The sequence below is a fragment of the Eubalaena glacialis genome, chromosome 4 (genome assembly GCF_028564815.1).
Source record: "Eubalaena glacialis isolate mEubGla1 chromosome 4, mEubGla1.1.hap2.+ XY, whole genome shotgun sequence".
NCBI lineage: Eukaryota > Metazoa > Chordata > Mammalia > Artiodactyla > Balaenidae > Eubalaena > Eubalaena glacialis.
Genome location: NC_083719.1, coordinates 56552954 through 56573512, shown reverse-complemented (window position 1 = coordinate 56573512; position 20559 = coordinate 56552954). Strand labels below are relative to the sequence as shown.

At 40.4% G+C, this 20559-nt stretch overlaps 1 protein-coding gene across 1 annotated transcript in view; it reads left to right on the top strand.

Annotated features, from left to right (window-relative positions):
- Positions 1-20559, top strand: part of MRPS27 (mitochondrial ribosomal protein S27) — a 90514-nt gene that overhangs the window by 68435 nt on the left and 1520 nt on the right. The window contains 6 exon segments of the mRNA XM_061187894.1: positions 2138-2252; positions 5715-5793; positions 9806-9921; positions 13638-13740; positions 16007-16149; positions 18159-18332. Of these exon segments, the coding sequence (XP_061043877.1) occupies positions 2138-2252; positions 5715-5793; positions 9806-9921; positions 13638-13740; positions 16007-16149; positions 18159-18332 (730 nt within the window).

The following is a 20559-nucleotide window of genomic DNA, read 5'->3' as shown; positions in this document are numbered from 1 at the left end:
CATCCTAAAGCAGAAGATAAGATTTAAATAATCGTGGGTAAAGGAGATAATTGACATTTTTTGTTTTGTTTTGTTTGTTTGTTTTCAAAGGAAAAATACACTAAACCTAACAGCCACTACTACCAAAAATACCTCTAGCATCTAGCAGTGCCCTTTGCATTTTTAGTATTTATCATGCCCCCTGCCCCCGTGTTATTGTTAAACTGGTTTATATACCTTATTTTTGTAATGAGATTATAAATACCCCAAACAGGGAATTTACAATTCTACAGTATACCATAGACGTTAACATAATGATCAATACATTATTGCATTTAATACGTGTTCATTAAAGCTCTTTTTTTATTTGTCAAAAACCTATTGTGGGCCACAAATTGTGTCAGGCACTGAGGAATCAGTGTGGAGCAAGGCAGTCACTGCCCCTACTTACTGCCCAGGGAGCCTACAGGCTAGCGAGAAAGCATCACCATCTTTAGGCAGTACGCCTGGTATTTCACTTGACTTTTTTTTTTTTTTTTTTTTAAATAAAATTAGCTGTTAATTGGCCATTACACTTTAAATCTCAGATTTTTCAGAGTAACAAGGAGTGATGCTCAAGTTGCTCAACTGTTGATTTTAAAATGTGAGGGAAAGCATGAAGTACTAAAAGATATAGTTTGTTTCATTTCTATGCAGAGGATCTCATTAAAACTACTATCTAGGGCACTTATACGATGGCTTTCTCTGGCTAGGTCACTCTCATCTTAAACATAATTTGACATATTTCTATCCTTCTGCTTTTATCTAAAGGGGTTAATTCTGTAAAGAAAGAGTGAGAGAGACATTTTCCAGCCAAATCTAAGGCAGTCAAAAAACTGGACAGAGCTAGATGACTTCAAATCCATAAAACATCTTCAGATCTTATTTTTGTCAAATCTCTCACCAGATCACTAATAAATAGCCTAAATTAAATACTACTTCTCACTTGCTCTCTTTTTCTCAGCTTTTACTTTGGCAGAGAACCTGTTCAGCAGGAAACTATCCCAATGCCAGATGGCAGGAAATAGCAGGTGGCAGATTGAATAACCAGCCTTTGAAAAACACCAGTATTAGCCTCTAGCCCCAATTCTCAAATATGGCACAAAATTCTTTCACTTTAAGTTTTTGTCTTGCCTTTTGTTTTTAAGAAAACTGTTTGAATTTTGTGGGGTCCAGGGATTGACTTGCCTCCTGAATGGTCAAAGTGGGGACTTCAGCTGACACGAGATGATGTTTGAGGAACCGTCCCGATCAAAACAGATAAACAGAGGTCTCCTCACACCCTCACACCTCTCACCTGAGTGAGAGGTCTCCCCTCTCACTCAGCCCTGTGGCACAGACCCCCAAGAGCAAGGAGAAGCCGCTCCAACCAGTGTGTGCCAACTCAAGGCAAGAGCAGCATTCGAATTCCTTTCCAAGTTCCATTCTTTTGTGGGAATACTGGTACTATTATACACCTCAGCTTGGACTGCTTAGGCCTTTTAAAACCATGCGGGGAACAGTAGGAAGCAAGAGGAGATAGACTGAAGCGCTGGAATAGAGCTGTGAGAAAGCGTGATCACGGATCCTGGAGGGCCTGAATGCTAAATTTTGCTCATTTTTTTTTTCTTTTTTGTTTTCTTTCAGTTCACTGAAGAGTGTCCTAATCTCTCCTAAGTGCCACAAGAAATAGCAATATAACTCAAAGCTGATTTTCCTCTAGAATTGTTATGCTATCCTAGTTTTCATTTTTGCTTCATCTGTTTTATTTTAAACTTCTAAAGTATAAGCTTCCACATCTGTCTTCTAATGAAATGTGTATTTATGTAACACCATGGTTAGAAGAGCATATTCCTGAAATCATTTTTGTAAATCTCATGTTAAAACAAGGTATTGAATTGGGGGTATAAATAAGGAACAAAATTTTTATACTCTTTTTGTTTATTATTATTTTGCCTTCTTTTTCCCATTTCAGACTTTATAGTGAATGAGTTTTACCCTCAAGCTTTTATCAACTGTTGGTCTTTATGACTTTTATGATCACATTGACTGTACATCAGGACCTGCTGATGGAAGAGGAATTTTGGCATTGACATTTAAGAGTTAACCCCAGTTTTCTCTCTTCTTATGCTTTATTTAGATTTCGACACAGCCCCAACTGCTGGTACCTGAGAGATTGGACTATCCACACCTGGATTAGGCAGTGTCTAAAATACGGTGCCCAAGACAAAGCCTTATATACCCTTGTAAATAAGGTGAGTGGTTTCTTGGCATTTGCAGCTTATTCTCCTGAGTTTAGGTGATGTGGTGTTTGTACCATTACAGAACAGCAGAGAATAGTACAAGAAGTAACTTTTAAATTTATTTGCCCTCAGAAAATCTTTTTAGAATGGAGCTGGTATAAATTAACCAACACATTAAAAATAAACATTCCGGTAGCTGCGGCTTTTCCAAGCACAGTGACTTAAAAATGGAGTGGTAAAAGCAAAAGGTAATCCAATCACAAGAACTTTGTTGGTGGTCATTTCATTCTTGATCCCTAAGTCTTGGATTTTTTGCCTAGTTCCCTTTGGTGAAGTTGAGAGAAAAAGACATGACCATTTTGCTGGAGTGTGATCTCCAGAGCATTCAGATCATCTTACACATTTTTAAGAAGATTCCTAGGTTATTCAAAACATGTCTTCCTAAGTCCCTGACTCCTCCCCTCAAGCCCCAGAGCCCCTATGATTAGGGTCTTTCTGCATATTATATTCTACCCAAGGGTTGAGTCTTCATTCCCTTCATAGTACGAAATAAATACAAAATAAGCAAAAGTTTAGAATGTTATTATTGTGAGTCTCAAACTACAATCCTAGTTTGACCCTTAACAAGACTATAACAATATTTCTGTGGAAATGTATTATTTCTATAGTGTCACTGGACCTTCTATGGTAGACCTCAAAAAGAAATACTAATTTTGTTTTTGGGAGTTCTTGTTCCCATGACTTGGGCCTCATTTAACTTAATATACATTTCAGATAGTTTGTGTTTGAGATGTTGCGTTGGGTATGGCATTGTCCCCAAAAATGAGCAATGTCCTATCCTTTCCCTCGGAAAGCTTATAATTTAATAAAGTAGATAAGCAGGTTCACTGATAAATCTAATATTAGGCCCCAGGGGAAGGAATGGATTAAATCTTGCTCTTCAGTTCAGACTTTAATGACACAGACATACTCAAAGAAGAAGATTCCTATGAAAACAAAACAAGAAGTTCTGGAAAGACAAAAAATGTCTATCTCACTTTCTGCTCTTACTAGTCTTTTAGTGGAAAGAACACCAGACAAGGAGTCAGAAGACCCAAGCTATAACCTCATAAATTCTACCAATTGCTCATAACTTCAGGCAAATAATAGTTTTATTCTTCTAGGTCTTAGTTTTTTCAACTCTTAAGTCAAGTGAGTTACACTAAATCAGTGATTTCCAACCCTGGCTGCCTGTTAGAATCACACAAGAAGCTTTTAAAAATTATAGATGCTTTTCTCCACCCCCAAGATTCTAATTTAATTGATATTTCTGGAGCCCAGGCATTGGTATTTTTTTAATTGTTTTTTTAAAAAATAGATTTTATTTTTTTGGAGCAATTTTGGGTTCACAATAAAATTGAGCAGAAGGTACAGAGATTTCCCACATGTTCCCTGTCCCCACACGTGCACAGCCTCCCGAGTGAGCCATTTGTTACAACTGATGAACCTACATTGACACATAATCGCCCAAAGTCCGTAGTTTACATTAGGGTTCACTCTTGATGTACATTCTATGGGTTTAAACAATGTATAATGACGTGTATCTACCATTGTAGTATCATACAGACTAGTTTCACTGCCCTTAAAATCCTCTGTGCTCTGCCTTTTCATACCTCATTGGTGTCTTTTTAAAGCTCCCAAGCTGATTCTCATTTGCAGTCAGTGTTGAGAATCACTGACCAGTTGATTTCTAAGGTTCCTTCCAGCTTTAATGATTTATCATTCTAAGATATTTTGTTTTTACCCTGCCTTAGGGATTAGTGCAGATTTGGTTGACTGCTTTGATGAATTTAAACACTGCCCATGAGCTACAACCTTTAAAGCAACGGATTCTAAACTTTTTTTCCATTGCGGCACATCTGAGGCATTCTGTACAGCCTGCTGGTAATAGTGACTCAGTTCAGCAGTGATTTGCAACTGGGGTTTAGGGTTATCAGAATTTCTAAGGGGATAGGTATAATTGGAAAAAAAAGAATTCCTCAGGTGTTTCTGGTGGTTGACGGGGGGCGGGGGGGATGAGCTTACTGAAGTAAGGATTTAAAACAGACACATGACCACAGCCTAGACCATTAGTAGTCAGACTTGATTGTGTGTGCAAGTCACACAGGAGCCACGGCAACTTCAGGCTTCTTGGGTCTTTAAAAACTAGTCTAAGAGACAAGAGATAACAGATGCTGACAAGAATGTGGCAAAAAGGGATCCCTTGTGCATTGTCGGCAGGAATGTAAATTGGTACAGCCAGTGTGGGAAACAGTATGAAGGTCCCTCAAGAAGTTAAAAATAGAACTATAATTTGATCCAGCAATTCCACTTCTGGGTATAAATCCAAAGGAGATGAAATGACTATCTCAAAGAGATACCTGCACCCCCATGTTCATTGCAGCACTATTCACAATAGCCAAGCCATGGAAACAACCTAAATGTCCATTTACAGATGAATGGCTAAAGAAGATGTGGGGTGTGTATATGAACATATACATACAATGGAATAGTTAGCCATAAAAAAGGAGATCCTGTCATTTGAGACTACATGGACAAACCTTAAGGGCATTATGCTCAGTAAAATAAGTCACTCAAAGAAAGACAAATACCTCATGATCTCACTTATATGTGAAATCTAAAAAAGCGGAACTCATAGAAACAGTGTAGAATAATGGATGCCAGGGACTGGGAGGGCGGGAGAAATGGGGAGATGTTGGTCAAAGGATACAAACTTCCAGTTGTAAGATGAGTAAGTTCTGAGGATCTAATGTACAGCACGGTGACTGTAGTTAACAGTACTGTATTGTATACTTGAAAGTTGCCAGGAAAGTAGATCTTAAATGTTCTCACCACTACCACCACCAAAAAAATGGTAATTATGTGAGGCAATGAATGTGTTAACTAGCCTTATTGTAGTAATCATTTTGCAATATATATGTGTGTTAAATTATCCTGTTGTACACCTTAAAATTACACAATGTTGTATGTCAATTATATCTTAATAAAGTTGGAGAAAAAGCACTCTAAGGACCAGAAAATGCTGCATAATGTGATAATGTGTGCTTTCTCATGGGAGTCCATTTTTGCATTGATATTCGTACCTTCTGAAAAGAATCACTGAACCAGTGGAGTACGGTGGTTTTTTATTGTCTTGGTTTGGTTTGGGGTTTTTTTTTAGTTATGATGAAGTGTTAGAATTGAGCTTTATTTTTCAGATGTCAGTTGTCTTATATCAGACACCCACTCACAACTCTCTCACCCTCACCAACAGTTCCAGTTACCAAGCTGTGTGAGTCACAGCTTCTATTTCACCGTCACAGATGCTGTAAAATGATAGTCAGATATTTTAAAGCTAACGGTGGCAAGTTTTTTCCTGAATAATACATAGGCATAAATTATAAACTGAATTAAATGAATATTTTTTCCCTTATCTTACTTTTATTTTCATTACAGGTCCAATATGGTATTTTTCCAGATAACTTTACATTTAATTTACTGATGGATCATTTCATAAAGGAAGAAAATTACAAAGGTAAGAAACCAAACCCAGTTCCATTTATAATGGATCTTCAGCTCCCAAAGGGAAGTAAATGTAGGCACTTTTACTTTTTTTATTTCTTAATGACTCTCTACATCACTCTTTCAGTCAGAAATAGGTGTGTAGTTGATTTACCACACCAGTTGGCCAGGTAGGAGAATCATATTCAGGTCTTTTTTCCTCTGAGTTTCTCAAGTTTATTTGTTCATGTCTCTTTGGGCAAAGGACAATGAATTTAGTTAAGCAATAAGCCTTGCCTGAGTTTCCATGGCTAGTTAAGATTATATTAATTCAACTATTAGCTTGACTTTTTTTAGCACCATTTGCTAACTTTCTTTTATTTAAATCACAGTTGTTATAGCATGTGAAGTGTGTAAGTATAAAATCTTATACACAAATAAACAAATGGGACCTAATGAAACTTAAAAGCTTTTGCACAGCAAAGGAAACCATAAACAAGACCAAAAGACAACCCTCAGAATGGGAGAAAATATTTGCAAATGAAGCAACGGACAAAGGATTAATCTCCAAGATTTACAAGCAGCTCATGCAGCTCAATAACAAAAAAACAAACAACCCAATCCAAAAATGGGCAGAAGACCTAAATAGACATTTCTCCAAAGAAGAGATACAGATTGCCAACAGACACATGAAAGAATGCTCAACATCATTAATCATTAGAGAAATGCAAATCAAAACTACAATGAGGTATCATCTCACACCGGTCAGAATGGCCATCATCAAAAAATCTAGAAACAATAAATGCTGGAGAGGGTGTGGAGAAAAGGGAACACTCTTGCACTGTTGGTGGGAATGTAAATTGATACAGCCACTATGGAGAACAGTATGGAGGTTCCTTAAAAAACTAAAAATAGAACTACCATATGACCCAGCAATCCCACTACTGGGCATATACCCTGAGAAAACCATAATTCAGAAAGAGTCATGTACCAAAATATTCATTGCAGCTCTGTTTACAATAGCCAGGACATGGAAGCAACCTAGGTGTCCATCATCGGATGAATGGATAAAGAAGATGTGGCACATATATACAATGGAATATTACTCAGCCATAAAAAGAAATGAAATGGAGGTGTTTGTAATGAGGTGGATGGAGTTAGAGTCTGTCATACAGAGTGAAGTAAGTCAGAAAGAGAAAAACAAATACAGTATGCTAACACATATATATGGAATCTAAGGGAAAAAAAAAAAAAAAGAGGTCATGAAGAACCTAGTGGCAAGATGGGAATAAAGACACAGACCTACTAGAGAATGGACTTGAGGATATGGGGAGGGGGAGGGGTGAGATGTGACAGGGTGAGAGAGTGTCATGGACATATATACACTACCAAATGTAAAATAGATAACTAGTGGGAAGCAGCCGCATAGCACAGGGAGATCAGCTCGGTGCTTTGTGACCACCTAGAGGGGTGGGATAGGGAGGGTGGGAGGGAGGGAGATGCAAGAGGGAAGAGATATGGCAACATATGTATATGTGTAACTGATTCACTTTGTTGTAAAGCAGAAGCTAGCACACCATTGTAAAGCAATTATACTTCAATAAAGATGTTTAAAAAAAAAAAAAAATCTTAAACACTGGAGAGAGTAGTACACTCGCTATGAAGGAAAGTCATTTCATCTCCCTAGGCTTTTGTTTCCCCATCTCTAAAGTAAGTGCATTGGTGAACTCTGAGATCTCTTTACCCCCAAAATCCTCTGACCCCATGGAATTAATTTAAAGTGGCTCTTACTTTCAGCTACAATAAGGGAGGCCAAGGAAAGATGGGGATGTGGCAGACCCTACAGAGCAGTCTGGTGGAGCCCTGCCAGTCTCCAGTGGACAGCGAAGGGTAGTTCAGCACGCTTGTGCTTGCAGCTACGCAGACAGTGAAGAAGGAAAGAGGAGGCCGTGCCGTTGTGTAAAGACACACACTGGCTTCCCCTTCCATCATTTCATCCTCAGGCTTGGTTCTGAGGAGCCATGCCCGTGTTAGCATAGTCACTACCTCAGGAATGTGGATATGGGCTGGTGGTCACTTATGCTTCTATGACACCTGTGATTCCTGTCATTGGGTTACATCCTCTTGTCCCTGCACACCAGCACCCTCAGCCTTTTCCATCGCGTCGCTGCCTGGACTCAGTGATTAGGCTGGGGACCTGGGGACCGGGGACGTCTCTCCTTTCTCTTCTCCAGGTCTCTGCTTTATCTTCTCTCTCATAAGGCTTGCAGTTGTTGACTGCCTGAAAATATTTGCTGTGCATTATTTTTTGAAATGCTCATTATCCCTTGTCCATTTTAAACATGGACTTCCTGAATTCAACTAAAAGATAATTAGCTTTTGCATGTTTCATCGTCTGTTCTCTGTGAACATCAGATTTAAGAATCCTTATTACTCTATCACTGGAAAATTATGTAGTAGCAGTTTTCTCCCTTCTCTCTTTAAAGGTAATGTTGGAAGGGTAAAAGGCGTTTTGGGTTTGGTTTTTTTCTTTTTTTTCCTTCTAAATTCAGAGTAAATAATATTGAGGATTTTTTAAAATAAAGTTTTGACGAAGATTATTATTGTTTATGGCAAAATTTAGAAAATGTTATATTTTTTATGGCTAAAATAGGAAATATCAAAGTATATAAATCATTATGGAGGAAAAGGAAGTTACTTATACAGATCAACCTAATTTCCCTTCCCAAGCTGACTGAAATGAATATAAATTAGAGATAAAATAAATTTGATTTATTTTTCATATGTAATTTTGGATTCAGTATTGAACAGTTGGCAAAACAGATTTTTTTTAAGCTGGATTTGTAACTTTAACTGTGTTCTTTTAAAATATCGGTTTGTTGGTGAGGTGGGAGTGTTGTTTGTTTAATCTCTTCCAGGTTCTTATTTTGCTACTGACTTACTGGGTGCCTCCTCCCTGGTCTGCCTGTCTATCTCAGTTTCCCCGTCTGCAAAAAAAATATAGAAATTCTTGCCTGTGGCCTCATGTAGAACCATGACAACACACACAAAACCAGCTGGCTAGCAACAGCTGCAGATCAGTGCTAACTCTTATAATTATGAGTATATGCAAAAATCGCTTAACAGAGCAGCTCAGTCAGTTATTCAAAAACATTTGTTGTGCCTGTGTTATGTGCAGGCACCGTATTTTAAACCAATATTAACATTCTCTGATTTAACAACGAATACTAAGGGAAAGAAATTGTTTGAATTTGATTTTCTTGCCTTCTGCCTATATTGTGAAATATTGAGGGAAAATAAATTAGACCTTGCTCAAGGTCTGGTCTCCTATGATCAGCATTCATGTGAAAACAAATATCTTCTATGTTACACTCACAGAATTATAACTTATGAATAAGCATTTCCTTTCCATTCTTTCAGTTCTTTTAAATTGAGCCTGATTGTCCTTTTTGTAGTCATCAGTTTTCTGTCTTTGAAATAATACCTGGGATTTAGAATTGTCTCTAGCATTTGTTCTCTTTTGCCCAAACAGGGAGAAAATTCCAGAATATACAGTGGGGCAGTCAGCCGAGCCCCCTCTCTACTTGTCAGGGTGACCTGGAAAATATATTTGCCTCCTTTCTGTATGTCTTAGCTCTTCCAGCTGATGGACATGATGCCTTAAATTTGCTTCACAGTTTATGAGGCATTTTCATATGTATTATTTTGTTGGACTGTCAACAGTCTTGTGATGTATGTGGGACAAATGGTATTTTAACATCATGAAGATAATAATGAGAAATTGAGTGGTTTATTTGACATCCTTGAGGACAGTGATAGAATAGCACCTGATTCAGTACATAGTAGTGTGTACAGTAGAAGCTGCAGACTTGGGAAAGACCTAGTTTATGGAAGAACTAGGACCAGAGGCCACATTTCTTAACTTCTTAATTCTGTTTATTTTTCTATCATGCCCCACTTTTTAAGAGTGTTTATAGTTAAATACAGGTTTGATGATGTTACGTAAAACTAATTACCTCTCATTTTTACTTTGTTCTTCTTTCCAGATGCTTTATCCGTGGTTTTTGAGATCATGATGCAAGAAGCTTTTGAGGTTCCCTCCACCCAACTCCTCTCCCTCTATGTTTTATACTACTGCCTGGCAAAGAAGACAAACTTCAGTGTAAGTGATCTACCTTAAAGCAGCAGTGAGAGCCTTAGAAGAAGCAAACAGTGGCTGCTTAGTAGGGATGTGGGCGCCAGAGGAAACCTCTGCCCTCAGCATCTGGAAAAAGATGCCTGATGTACAGCTCTGTGGCCCCGTACAACCAGGAATGAGTGTTTATCCTGTACATTTTAGGTACTGGGTTCTAACAAAGTGGAATTGGACATTCTTCCACTTGGAAAAATCTCAAGGGAAAGTCCTTATGTACGTTCTGAGACTTGAGCTAGGCTAAGTGCACCTCACACGTGCAGAAGTAGGTAATCGATGATCAATGAGAGCTGGACATGGCATACCAACAAAGCAGTGAGGCAGCCAGCTTCGACCACGACCTCAGGTATTAAATACTCATTGTTTAATTTGTGTCAGTATTTTCCTAAGGTTGCTCTGGGTCAGTCCAGAAGACTAAGTTTTGGTTTCATCTCTTAGGGTATTTAGTCATTGTTTATTGCTATCCTAAGAATAACAACAGTAACAACAACAATAGCTAATACTTAAATGGCACTTACTTTACACCAGGCTGTGTTCTTGATGTTTTAGATTTATTAATTCATTTAATCCTCACAACTCCATGCAGATGAGAAGACTGGGGCACAGAGATGTTGCACAATAGCCACCCAGCTAGTAGGTGATGAAGCCACCTGGTGAAGCCAAGCAGCCTGGCCCTACAGTCTGCCCTTAACCTCAAATGTAACACCAAAAAATACTACTTTGGGTAGGAACTGAAAAGATCATCTAGTCTAGCCCCATTCTAAAAAAATTTATTGTGTGTTTTGTTTTTGTAAGATGAATGTCATAGCCTATGGCATACCTCATGTTTATTAATTCATTAAATATATATTGAGCAACTACTACATTCCATACATTTCAAGTGCTCCTTATACAGTGGTGAGCAAAAATTTCCTCCTTACAATCTAAGACGAATATAGGCATTTAAAACAAAACAAACACACGAATATAAAATTGTGACTATAATGATCACTACAAAGACGTCTTCTATGAAGAGCCTGTATGGTAGTGAGTTTTTGTTTGTATTTTAAACTTGTTAGGAAAGGCTTCTTCCTTAAGGAAATATTTCTTGAGTTAATATTTGAAGCATGAATAGGAATTAACAGACTGAAGAGAGGAAGAACAATCCAAAAAGAGGAAATGACATGTGCAAAAGTCCTGTGGCAGAAAGAACATGCTGAGCAGAAAAGGGCTGGAAGAAGGTAGGAAGATAGTGTAGCTGCCACAGAGAGAATTGTAGGGTGAGATGAGGTTGCAGAAGGCAGGTCATGCTAAGCTGTTTCGTCTACATTCTAAAAATAGTGAGAAGCCACTGAAAAGTTTTAAGCAGAAGGGGTGGCATGATCAGATTTGTGTATCTGGGCTGTAATATGGGTAGGAGATTGGATCAGGGCCAGGGTGGTTATGGTCAGAGCACTTAGGAGACTATCATGGTCGTCTGAGCAAGAGTAATGGTAGTGTGGGGACCAGAACGTGGTGGAGGTACAAAGTAGCCGATGACCGTATCTAGGAGGCAAAGAGCGTGATCAGGAAGGAGGTAGATGTGGAGGCAGGGAGGTGGGGGTGAAGTCTGACCTCCTCAGTTTCTGCCTGGGGTATCTGGACAAAAGGGTCACCATGTGTTTGCAAAGACTTCTTTTGATGAGGAAGATCATTAATTTGACTCTGAATGTGTTGCATTTTGAGATACCTTTGAGACAGTCAAGAGATTTCACAAGGGAAATTGGCATCTTAATGGAAAAATCTGGACTGGAGATGTAATTTATAAATCCACGTGTAAGTGTCTGCAGATGAGCCACAGGCCAAAAGGAGAGTCAGGAATGTGTTGGAACAAACACCGTGGGAGGAGGTGGTCTGCATGTAGAGCGCTCCTCAGAGGGTAGGTGAGACGAGGACTTCTATGAAGTGCGTTGAACTTAGTGGTGTGAGGGCCATAGAGTAATGGAGCAGGAAACCAAATTGGAGTGGATTGTGGAGTGAGTCCGAGGTGCAGAAAGGAGACAATGAGCATCAGCAGTGCTTTGAGATGTGTGGCCGTGAAGGGGAGTGGAGGGAGGAAGGAGAGAAACAGGGTTTGCTTTGTATTACTGGGAGAAGCTGAAGCATGAAATGAGAAAACCTTGAGGACATTGGTAAAATAGCTCCTGATTTAGTCCATAATAGTACATACAGTAGACGTTAAAGGCTTGGAAGAGACCTGAAATTTTATGTTAACACATAACTAGCCTTTCATCTAAGCAGCAGTGGTTGTATTTTTCCCAATCATCCAAAAAATCTCTAACACATCCATTTGCTTTCATTCATCTTTGTCAAAGTGCTTTTGGAAGAATCACCATTGCAGCCACCATCACCACCCCTGCTCGGTTCTAGCACAGCAAGGATGCTGCTCATTTGGCTTTTAGCCCCTGTTGCATCCTGATACTATAGGTCATGTTTTTCCCTAAAGAAAAGAAAAAATGCTTCTAAGGCTCCTTATTTATTTTTCCTTGGGCCCCTTTTCATGCAGTCTTTGTGGGGGAAAATCAAACCTCCGAGTGATTTGCTTTCGCAAGTGAAATGACCTGGTCCTTCATTACCAGCTCTCTTGCTTATGTGTGCTGCAGAAGCCCCTGAGGAGGCTTTGCTTTTCTCCCAGGGTCTTTGCTTGTTTCAAAGGCTTAGAAAAACCTTAAGAAATTGCACTTGCATTGCACAAAAGTCATTCCCAATAAAGAGGTTCGGGTGCCCATTAACACCTGGGGTACCCCACTTATATACCTGGCTGCAATTGTAGCTTGCACACCTTGTTCATTCTCTGACCAGTGCAGGGCCACCTGAGCTTTGCGTTCTGTATTTCCAAGCTGGAACAAAGGCTCAGGCCGCTGTGTGCTCCTACTGCGCCAGCACCAAGAAGATCACAGCCCTCGTTGTCTGGGGAGTTGCCAAGGCTCTCCTCAGGCTTGCCTTTACAGTGAGTCCCCCGTCACTGCTGTTGCTAGTCTGCAGCAGCCTTAGCAATGCTTGTATTTTGCCCCTTCTTTTCCCATGTCTCATAAGGCTTCAATTTTATTGAAGTGTAATTTTGCACCCTGGGTTGAAAGAAAGAATCGCTAAGTGTTTCTGATTGCCTAATTGATTTTTGAGAGGCATAAATCTATCTAAAGGCAGCCTAATAGTTATATTTATTTGAACACTGTGAAGTAGAAGGAGTCTTATTGCTGAATTGTTTAAAATTCAAAAAGCTTGCTCTGTCATTTCATAGCAGTGTGAGTACAGGGCTAACAGCATGGGTAATCTTTGTTGATTGTCTCGAGGCAATGCTGGTCCAGAGTGTACGCTTTATTTTTGTTTTGTTTTGCTTTTCTGATCGTAAAAGGAACTCTTGCTCACTGCCCCAAATTTGGAAAGTAATGAAAAGTACAAAGAAGAAAACCAAAATTGCTTGTAATTTCACTGCCCAGAAATCTGTTAACATATTGGGCATTTCTATTCTGTATTTTTCATTAAGCATAAATATCTTTTCTTTCCAAAATTAGAATTATAATGTACCTTTAGTTTTGTTATTTTGCTTCTTTTACTTAATGTTATAACATGTTTTTTCCTCTGTGTCATTAAAAATCACATTTTTGCATACAAAATGCATTTATGCATTGCTTGGCTGCACCGTGATCTGGTATATTCTGTTGCAGTGGGAAGAGGAGAGGAACTTTGGTGCATCCCTGTTACTCCCAGGCCTAAAGCAAAAGAATTCGGTGGGGTTGAGTTCCCAGTTGTACGGCTGTGCGCTTCTTGGTAAGCTGGAGGTCCTTGCAAACATTGTTCTTCATGGATAGAACTGATGCATTCTTTTACTTCATAATAAAATTATAATTTCATTTAAATTTGCGAGTGAAATTCCAATACAGCTTTCATTTTTAGACGTAAAACTAGACTTTGATGGCCTTACAGTTATGACCTAAGACAATAAAGCGGGTTCTAAAACCTCCCACCACTGGCAAGGTGAGAATTAGTTCTGATGGCTCTCAATTATATTTAGTGGTAATCAGTGTGAGGAAGGGATAAAGAAAGGAAAGTTCTGGCCCTCTTTTGGGAGAACCGGCCAGTAGGATCTTTCCCATTATTAACAAAGATCTTTCTGTCTCTTAAACCTAAAGTCCAGGAGGAAAGAAATTAAGAGTTGGAGTTGAACACATATCCTTGGTATCGTTTTCAGGTGTGAGGGAAGAGAAATTCAGAGAGCATGTCCAGCAGCACTTGGTTGGGAAAGCAGAGAGGGGCTCACTGGTGCAATGTGACTGTGCCACACACGGGACAGCTAGCTCTGCTTTAGACCCTGGATTGCATGAGAATCAGACAGTCAGGAGGGCAAAGCCTTCTGAGGGGCAGCCTCGGCACTTGGGTTGTGTGGAATCTGGGCAAATAACATTCACCCTAAATGTGCATAAAATGTGTCCCGATTTACACAGGTTTATTAAATGCATGTTATTTCATTATCCTTCCAGTCTCTCTCCTAAGTAGGTAGGCATTTGAGAAAGTCCCTTCTGATCATACATTGTGTCTGCTTACCTTTGTTTTCTGAAAATCATCTAAGTTATAGCAGTTTGACTGCTTTTGGAGTTGATCTTCACCAATAAAATGTAGCGTGGCATTCTCAGATGCTGATGCTGATATTGATTTACAAGTTTTTGGCCTTTGCCTTCAGATGAGCACCCAGGACTGTTACACTGCATGAGTTGGCCGGGAAGTTGTCAAGGCTAAGAAAATGTACTTTGTTGTTCCTGTTGCTGAGCAGAGGCCCGGGTGTTTTGGGTCTGGGAGCATCAGATCCAAAGCCCTTTGCTCTCACTGTGTCATGTGCTGCGCAGCCTCATTCACCTCCGACAGAAGCAGCTTCCCGGAACGTGGCTGCAGCCAGCCCCAAGCATCTTACAGGTCTAAAATTAGCTGTCACCTGATGAGCTTTGTCTATTTATGTTCCACTACAGCTGTCCCAAATCCTCCTTCCCGGGAAAGATAAGTGAAGGTAGATTTAAAACCTGGCAGCTCAAGGTGACTTTGGTCATTAGTGCAGAAGTTTCTGTTCCCCAGGAGTCCAGAGACAGCCCCTCTCCTCACTCGGGGACCTTGCTGCCAGCCGCGTTTTAAGCTCCAGTTGTGATTGTTTGAGGTACCAAGAGAAACATTCATGTCCTGAGACCCAAAAGGATGAATGAGGACTATACGATTTAAGTACCGATGAAGCTCAAATAAAGGAAATAAAGCTCAAATAAATAAAGAGTAAAGTGAGATTTTTTTTTTTTCATAAAGACAGTCAATGGGGTGTTTTGGAGCATTTTGAAAAATGTCAAACATTTCCTGGCAGGGAAAGTTGTCAGATGTTGACAAGATTTCCACTGTAAAAAAGTTGTGGAATTTCTTTTTCAGAGGAAGATTTTGTTCTTGAAACAAAACTAGTATTTCAGTTGTTTGACTTGTTTTATAAGGGTAGCTCCACTTAGAGGCAGATGTAACAACCTCTGTAGGGACTTCCCTCGTGGTCCGGTGGGTAATACTCCGCGCTCCCAATGCAGGGGGCCTGGGTTCGATCCCTGGTCGGGGAACTAGATCCCACGTGCATGCCGCAACTAAGAAGGCCGCATGCCACAACTAAAAGATCCTGCGTGCCACAACTAAAGATCCCACGTGCCGCAACTAAGACCCGGCACAGCCAAAATAAAATAAATAAATAAAAAATAAATAGCAACCTCTGTAAATTTCCCTCAACCCTTTGATTCATATATCCTCATGATAATCTCCAGCAGTCCAAATGAAAAAGAAGAAAAATAAGTTCACATGACTTTATATTGAAAGGTGTATACATAGAATTTTACATTTTTCATCATACATCCAAAGTGTCCCCATTCACTGGATGGGATGAGGCTCTTGATACAGGTTTGAAACGATCCTTCTCTATTTCTAGAGCTGCCAGGTGAGTATTCACTTGTGCCTTCAAGTCCTCCGTCTCAGACATAGTGGGAAGCCACGGCTGAGCCTTCTTCGTTGTTCTTTTTGGCCACAGGGAAGGTGGAATTGCAGCAAGGGCTGCGGGCTGTGTACCATAACATGCCCCTGCTGTGGCAACCAGGCTACCTCAACAGAGCCCTTCAAGTAATGGAGAAGGTAGCCTCCTCCCCAGAAGACAGAAAGCTGTGTAGAGAAGCGGTAAGTTCCCGTCTCTAATTAAGTGGGATTTATCATCTCCTGTTACTCGTAAGTCAAGCTTTGGATTTGTTTCCCTTGTCTCCCCCATGCCCCACTTTCTTTATCTCTATAGAATCATGTACTTATTCAGGTGAAAAGGAGTGAAAAACCACAAACATTCTCAATGTTACTGACAAAAAGCACTAGAAAATAAGATTGATGTTGCTTTTATAGTTCACTATCTGGGAGGAAGACCATTCCCCTTCCCGAAAATTCAAACTGAATTCAGTAAAATACTGTTGAATTTCACCCGACCCCTAAAGTAAAATCTCAGTAGGAGCTTGAGAGGTTAAGATTTCATTTTTATTTTTTGGCATTTCTGTCTCCTCATGTAGTCCCCGGAGACTAACTACCTGTCAATTTTTTCCGTCATACAAGCTCTCAAGAAATGAGTCTAGGGACTAGAGATGGCACTGTCTTTGTTTCCTTCCATTAAACTGTTCTGTGGTGAAAGCATGATGCCGAGGAGATCTGGACCAAATGTTCCTCTCATAGTTCTAAGGCGTTCACTTTGCCTGGACTAGGGCACTGTCCTCCCACCAGCCTCAAAGCTCATCCCTCCTGGTCACCTTGGGCTCTTGACACTACGAAGTTACTAGAGTGAGCTCAGGCTACAGGAAAGCATGCGGCGAGCTTACCCCCGATAGGGAGCCAACAGTGTTCGCTCCTGCCCAAGCAGCTATTATAGCCAGAGTGAGGCATAGGAGGACATCAGTTGTTTCATTAACAGGGTGTAAAAGTTAACTTTGAGCAGCTGCTTATTTGCTTTGCCTTGATGCTGATCTCTAGGACTCACCTCGTGGCTTTCGTTCAGTCACAGGATGCACAAGTCTGGTCCCTGTACGGGCTCCTTATACTGATGTCTAGTGAGTCCTTATGTTCTCTGCCAGACATTTACAACCAAGTATACACATTTCTAAATACATTTTCGTGTTTTAGCCCTGCTGTAGTCAGTGCCGGTGATTGAAAACACAAAATTATATATAAATGCTTTGCCAGGGACATACTCCTTCCAGTTGGAGCCAGATTTGCATTGTTTGTGTTCTGACTTCATAGGAATGCGATTCAGATGTCAGCAAGAGTGGGATGTGGGTCACATATATGTATGTGTATGTGTATGTATATCCCACATATACATTTGGGTATAATGTATTAGTGGCATTAAAAAGCCTTGGAGTATTTTCTGGATTTTTGTTCTGAAGTGACATGGACAGAATTAATCGGTATCCATGCAGGTGCTGATGCTGGCCTCGAGGTTGTTTCTGTCCCATCTCTAATGATTAGGCCCTCTGAGGGTCGAGGGAGGTTGCCCCAAGATCAAAGTGGCAGGGGAGAGGGGTCAAAACAAAAAGAAACCTTCTGTTTTATAGTTTATTTACTTTCTAAGCCATAGAAATCACCTGTTACAATAAATTTCATGTATGTCTATCTGGTCTTTGTCAGCAGCTTATATAGATTGACTGATCCCTAATCTCTGGATACCCTATGAGCTAAAATTTTTCTCTGAAGAAAGCCCCTGCCTAGATTCAGAGGCTTTACCGTGCATTCCAAGTGGCCCATTTTGGTTGTGGTTTGTAGTGGTTTTTCTTTCCCTTTCTCCCAATTCCAAAGCAATTGAGGAAGAAAAACATGGAAGGGGTGGTACTTCAGTGCCCATCAAGCGTAGTTCTTGGATTCCTACCTGGGTGATTAAAAGTGAAATCAAAAACTGCTGTGTTGATTCACTTATACAGATAATTCTGAGCTTGCTTATTGTTCCATTTGTTTTGTACTAAGTGTTCATGCCACGGGACAGGGTGTTTCTAGTGTAAAATTATATAACCATTTCTGTTCCCTATAATTTGATAAGAGAACTCTTCTCGCAATATTTTAGATCCCAGGTTTCCCTTCCTTTCCCTTCTCCAGCCTCCCTTCCCAGTGCTTTCAGGGCCGCAGGATGTTTAATCTCTGCCCCCCTTTCTGCTCCGCAGCTCGATGTGCTGGACAGAGCGCTGAAGGCGGCTCTGACCGCTCCGGCCCAAGGGTCTTCAGAGGACCAGCCCCAAGAAGGTGAGAAGACCCAGAGGTCAGAAGAACTGGTGGAGCAGCTGGATGTGGAGGAAACGGAACAGTCCAAGCTTCCCCGTTACCTGGAACGATTTGAGGTGAGTGGTGGCAGAATTGAGTCCCTCTCAGCTGTGCATTAAGCATGCTTCTCTGCCGTGGTGATAGACCAGCAATCCCTTCATGCATCAATGTCACACACAAGGGCATTAAAAACTGACATCAAAGATCACATTGTTATTGCTTCACACAGGAAGTGGTCTTAAAAGAAACAAATGGAATTTTTATGCTCCTTTTCATACTTGAGCAAATCGGTCACAGTTTTGTTTCCTAAGGCAGCATGTCACTACCTGCTACTCATCCCTGACATCTGCCTGATGGGTGGGTAATAGTTTGCCCTCTCATAGCAAGCACCTGACTTCAGCCCTGGGTGAAGAGGATCTGGTCATTTCTCCATATTGCATTGAACCTTCTTGATCACCGGAAACCCAGGTAGAAATCACAAAGCCGCATTTGAATATGATGAAGATGAAATGCAGGCATCTTCTCTTGCTTGGCTTTGTGGTGTGCACTAGGGCCATTGGAAATGCTCTCTGGACTACATGGATGGTGTAAACAGGTTTCTACAGGTTTCAGGACAGCCCTGAGCACTCAAACTGCCTTTGGTAGCTTTCAACTGTACATCCCAAAATGCTCTGTGATCAGAGTCAGGGAGGAAGAGCCATGTTCACATTTTAAGCCCTTGGCCTCTTCCTTGCTGTGTTTCTCATCTATTTAGCACAAAGCGAAAAAAAAAAAAAAAAATTGCTGCCTGAAGGAGAATTCATTGTGTGAAGCAGAAAACCTTCCCATCCATCCCAGCTGCCCCATTGTGTCCTTTTGGTACAGAGGGATGTATACTTTGCCAGAGTATTACATTGAAATCTTTGCAGTAATTATATTGAACCAGCTGTGGGAAATCTATTTCCCCTTGTTCTAAGGAGGATCCTAATACCTTTAGTAGCTGTTTTCCCCAGTATTTCCATAAGGTAATTGCTCAACTTCCCTTTTTTATAATTTAGAAACTGAAAAAGGAAGGTTAATCAATGTTTCCATGGTACACGGAGAATTAGCAGCTAGGTTAAGAATTTACATACCTGTTCTTTCCTCTTAACTTTGCAGATTTAGAAAAGCTAAAAAGCAAAAAATCTGCTTAGCCCCATAGATTATCATTTACCATGTTCATATTGACCAAGGCTGCCCCACCACTCTTAAAAATTACCACCTTTTTCTTATAGCTTATATATTTAATCTCGGAGAATAGAAATCTGTGCCTGCATTAAATTCTCAGCCCTCACTCTTCCACAATGCATTTTTTTTTTAATTCACAAAAAAAAAGACCAATATTTCTTGACTGCTAGTTATGTGTTAGGCTCTACTGCGTTTCCTTTATCCTCGCCTGGGTGGCAGATACTGCTCTTCCTGTGTTACATGACACCAAGGTTGAGGGAACCTAGTCCATAAGTGACTGACTCTGGATTTGAACACAAGTTTGCTGACTCAGAGTTGAGTCCTTGTTCTGGTGTCCCAAGCTGTCTCCTTGGCCTCAAACCAGGTGGGAAGTGATCAGAAAGAAAGAATTCTCATTTTACGCTTCCTTTTCTTCCTGGTGCCTGATTTTTATTAGTCCCAGGTAATCTTTTTGGGGCTCATTTTTATGACTGACCTGTCACACCAGACGTCTGGCCACTCCTTGAAGCCCATGGACCCTTCCCACCTTCCAGCCCCTGCTGTTAGAGCAGGCCTCATCACCTACGCCAGTAAATTGCATTTGTTTTGTGGAACATGGGGTGTGTCATATATGCTAAGTCTGGGGCCATAAGTGGGTCTCTGATGATCTACATCTTGAAGCACTTAAGTAGATTAGTGTTTTTAGTACTTTACTTCTCCAGAAATACAATACCGACCAAATCGAGCTGCCGTTTCAGATGGAGCCGTAAGTAGTCAGGATGTCAAGGCTGACCTGCAGTGAAGCACAGCACGTGGAGGCTTATAATAGTGCAGGCACTCATGGGAGCTGTTTAGCCTGCCGTTAGTAAGAAAGCATTGACATGAATTCCATCTGTTGAAAGGAGTACTGGTTAGGCAAACATTTATCCCAGTAATTCTAGAGGAAAAGCTATGGATGAACTTGCTGCATTTTATCAGCTGCTTCTGCCGTTTTGTTTCCATCTTAGGGTTCTTTGTTCTTGGAGTTTGCTGCTTGGTTTGGTGCAGGTCAGAATGGAAATGAAGGTTTCTTTTCTCGTGCAGTCTTTGTGGTCTAAAACAAGAAATTACACAGGGAGT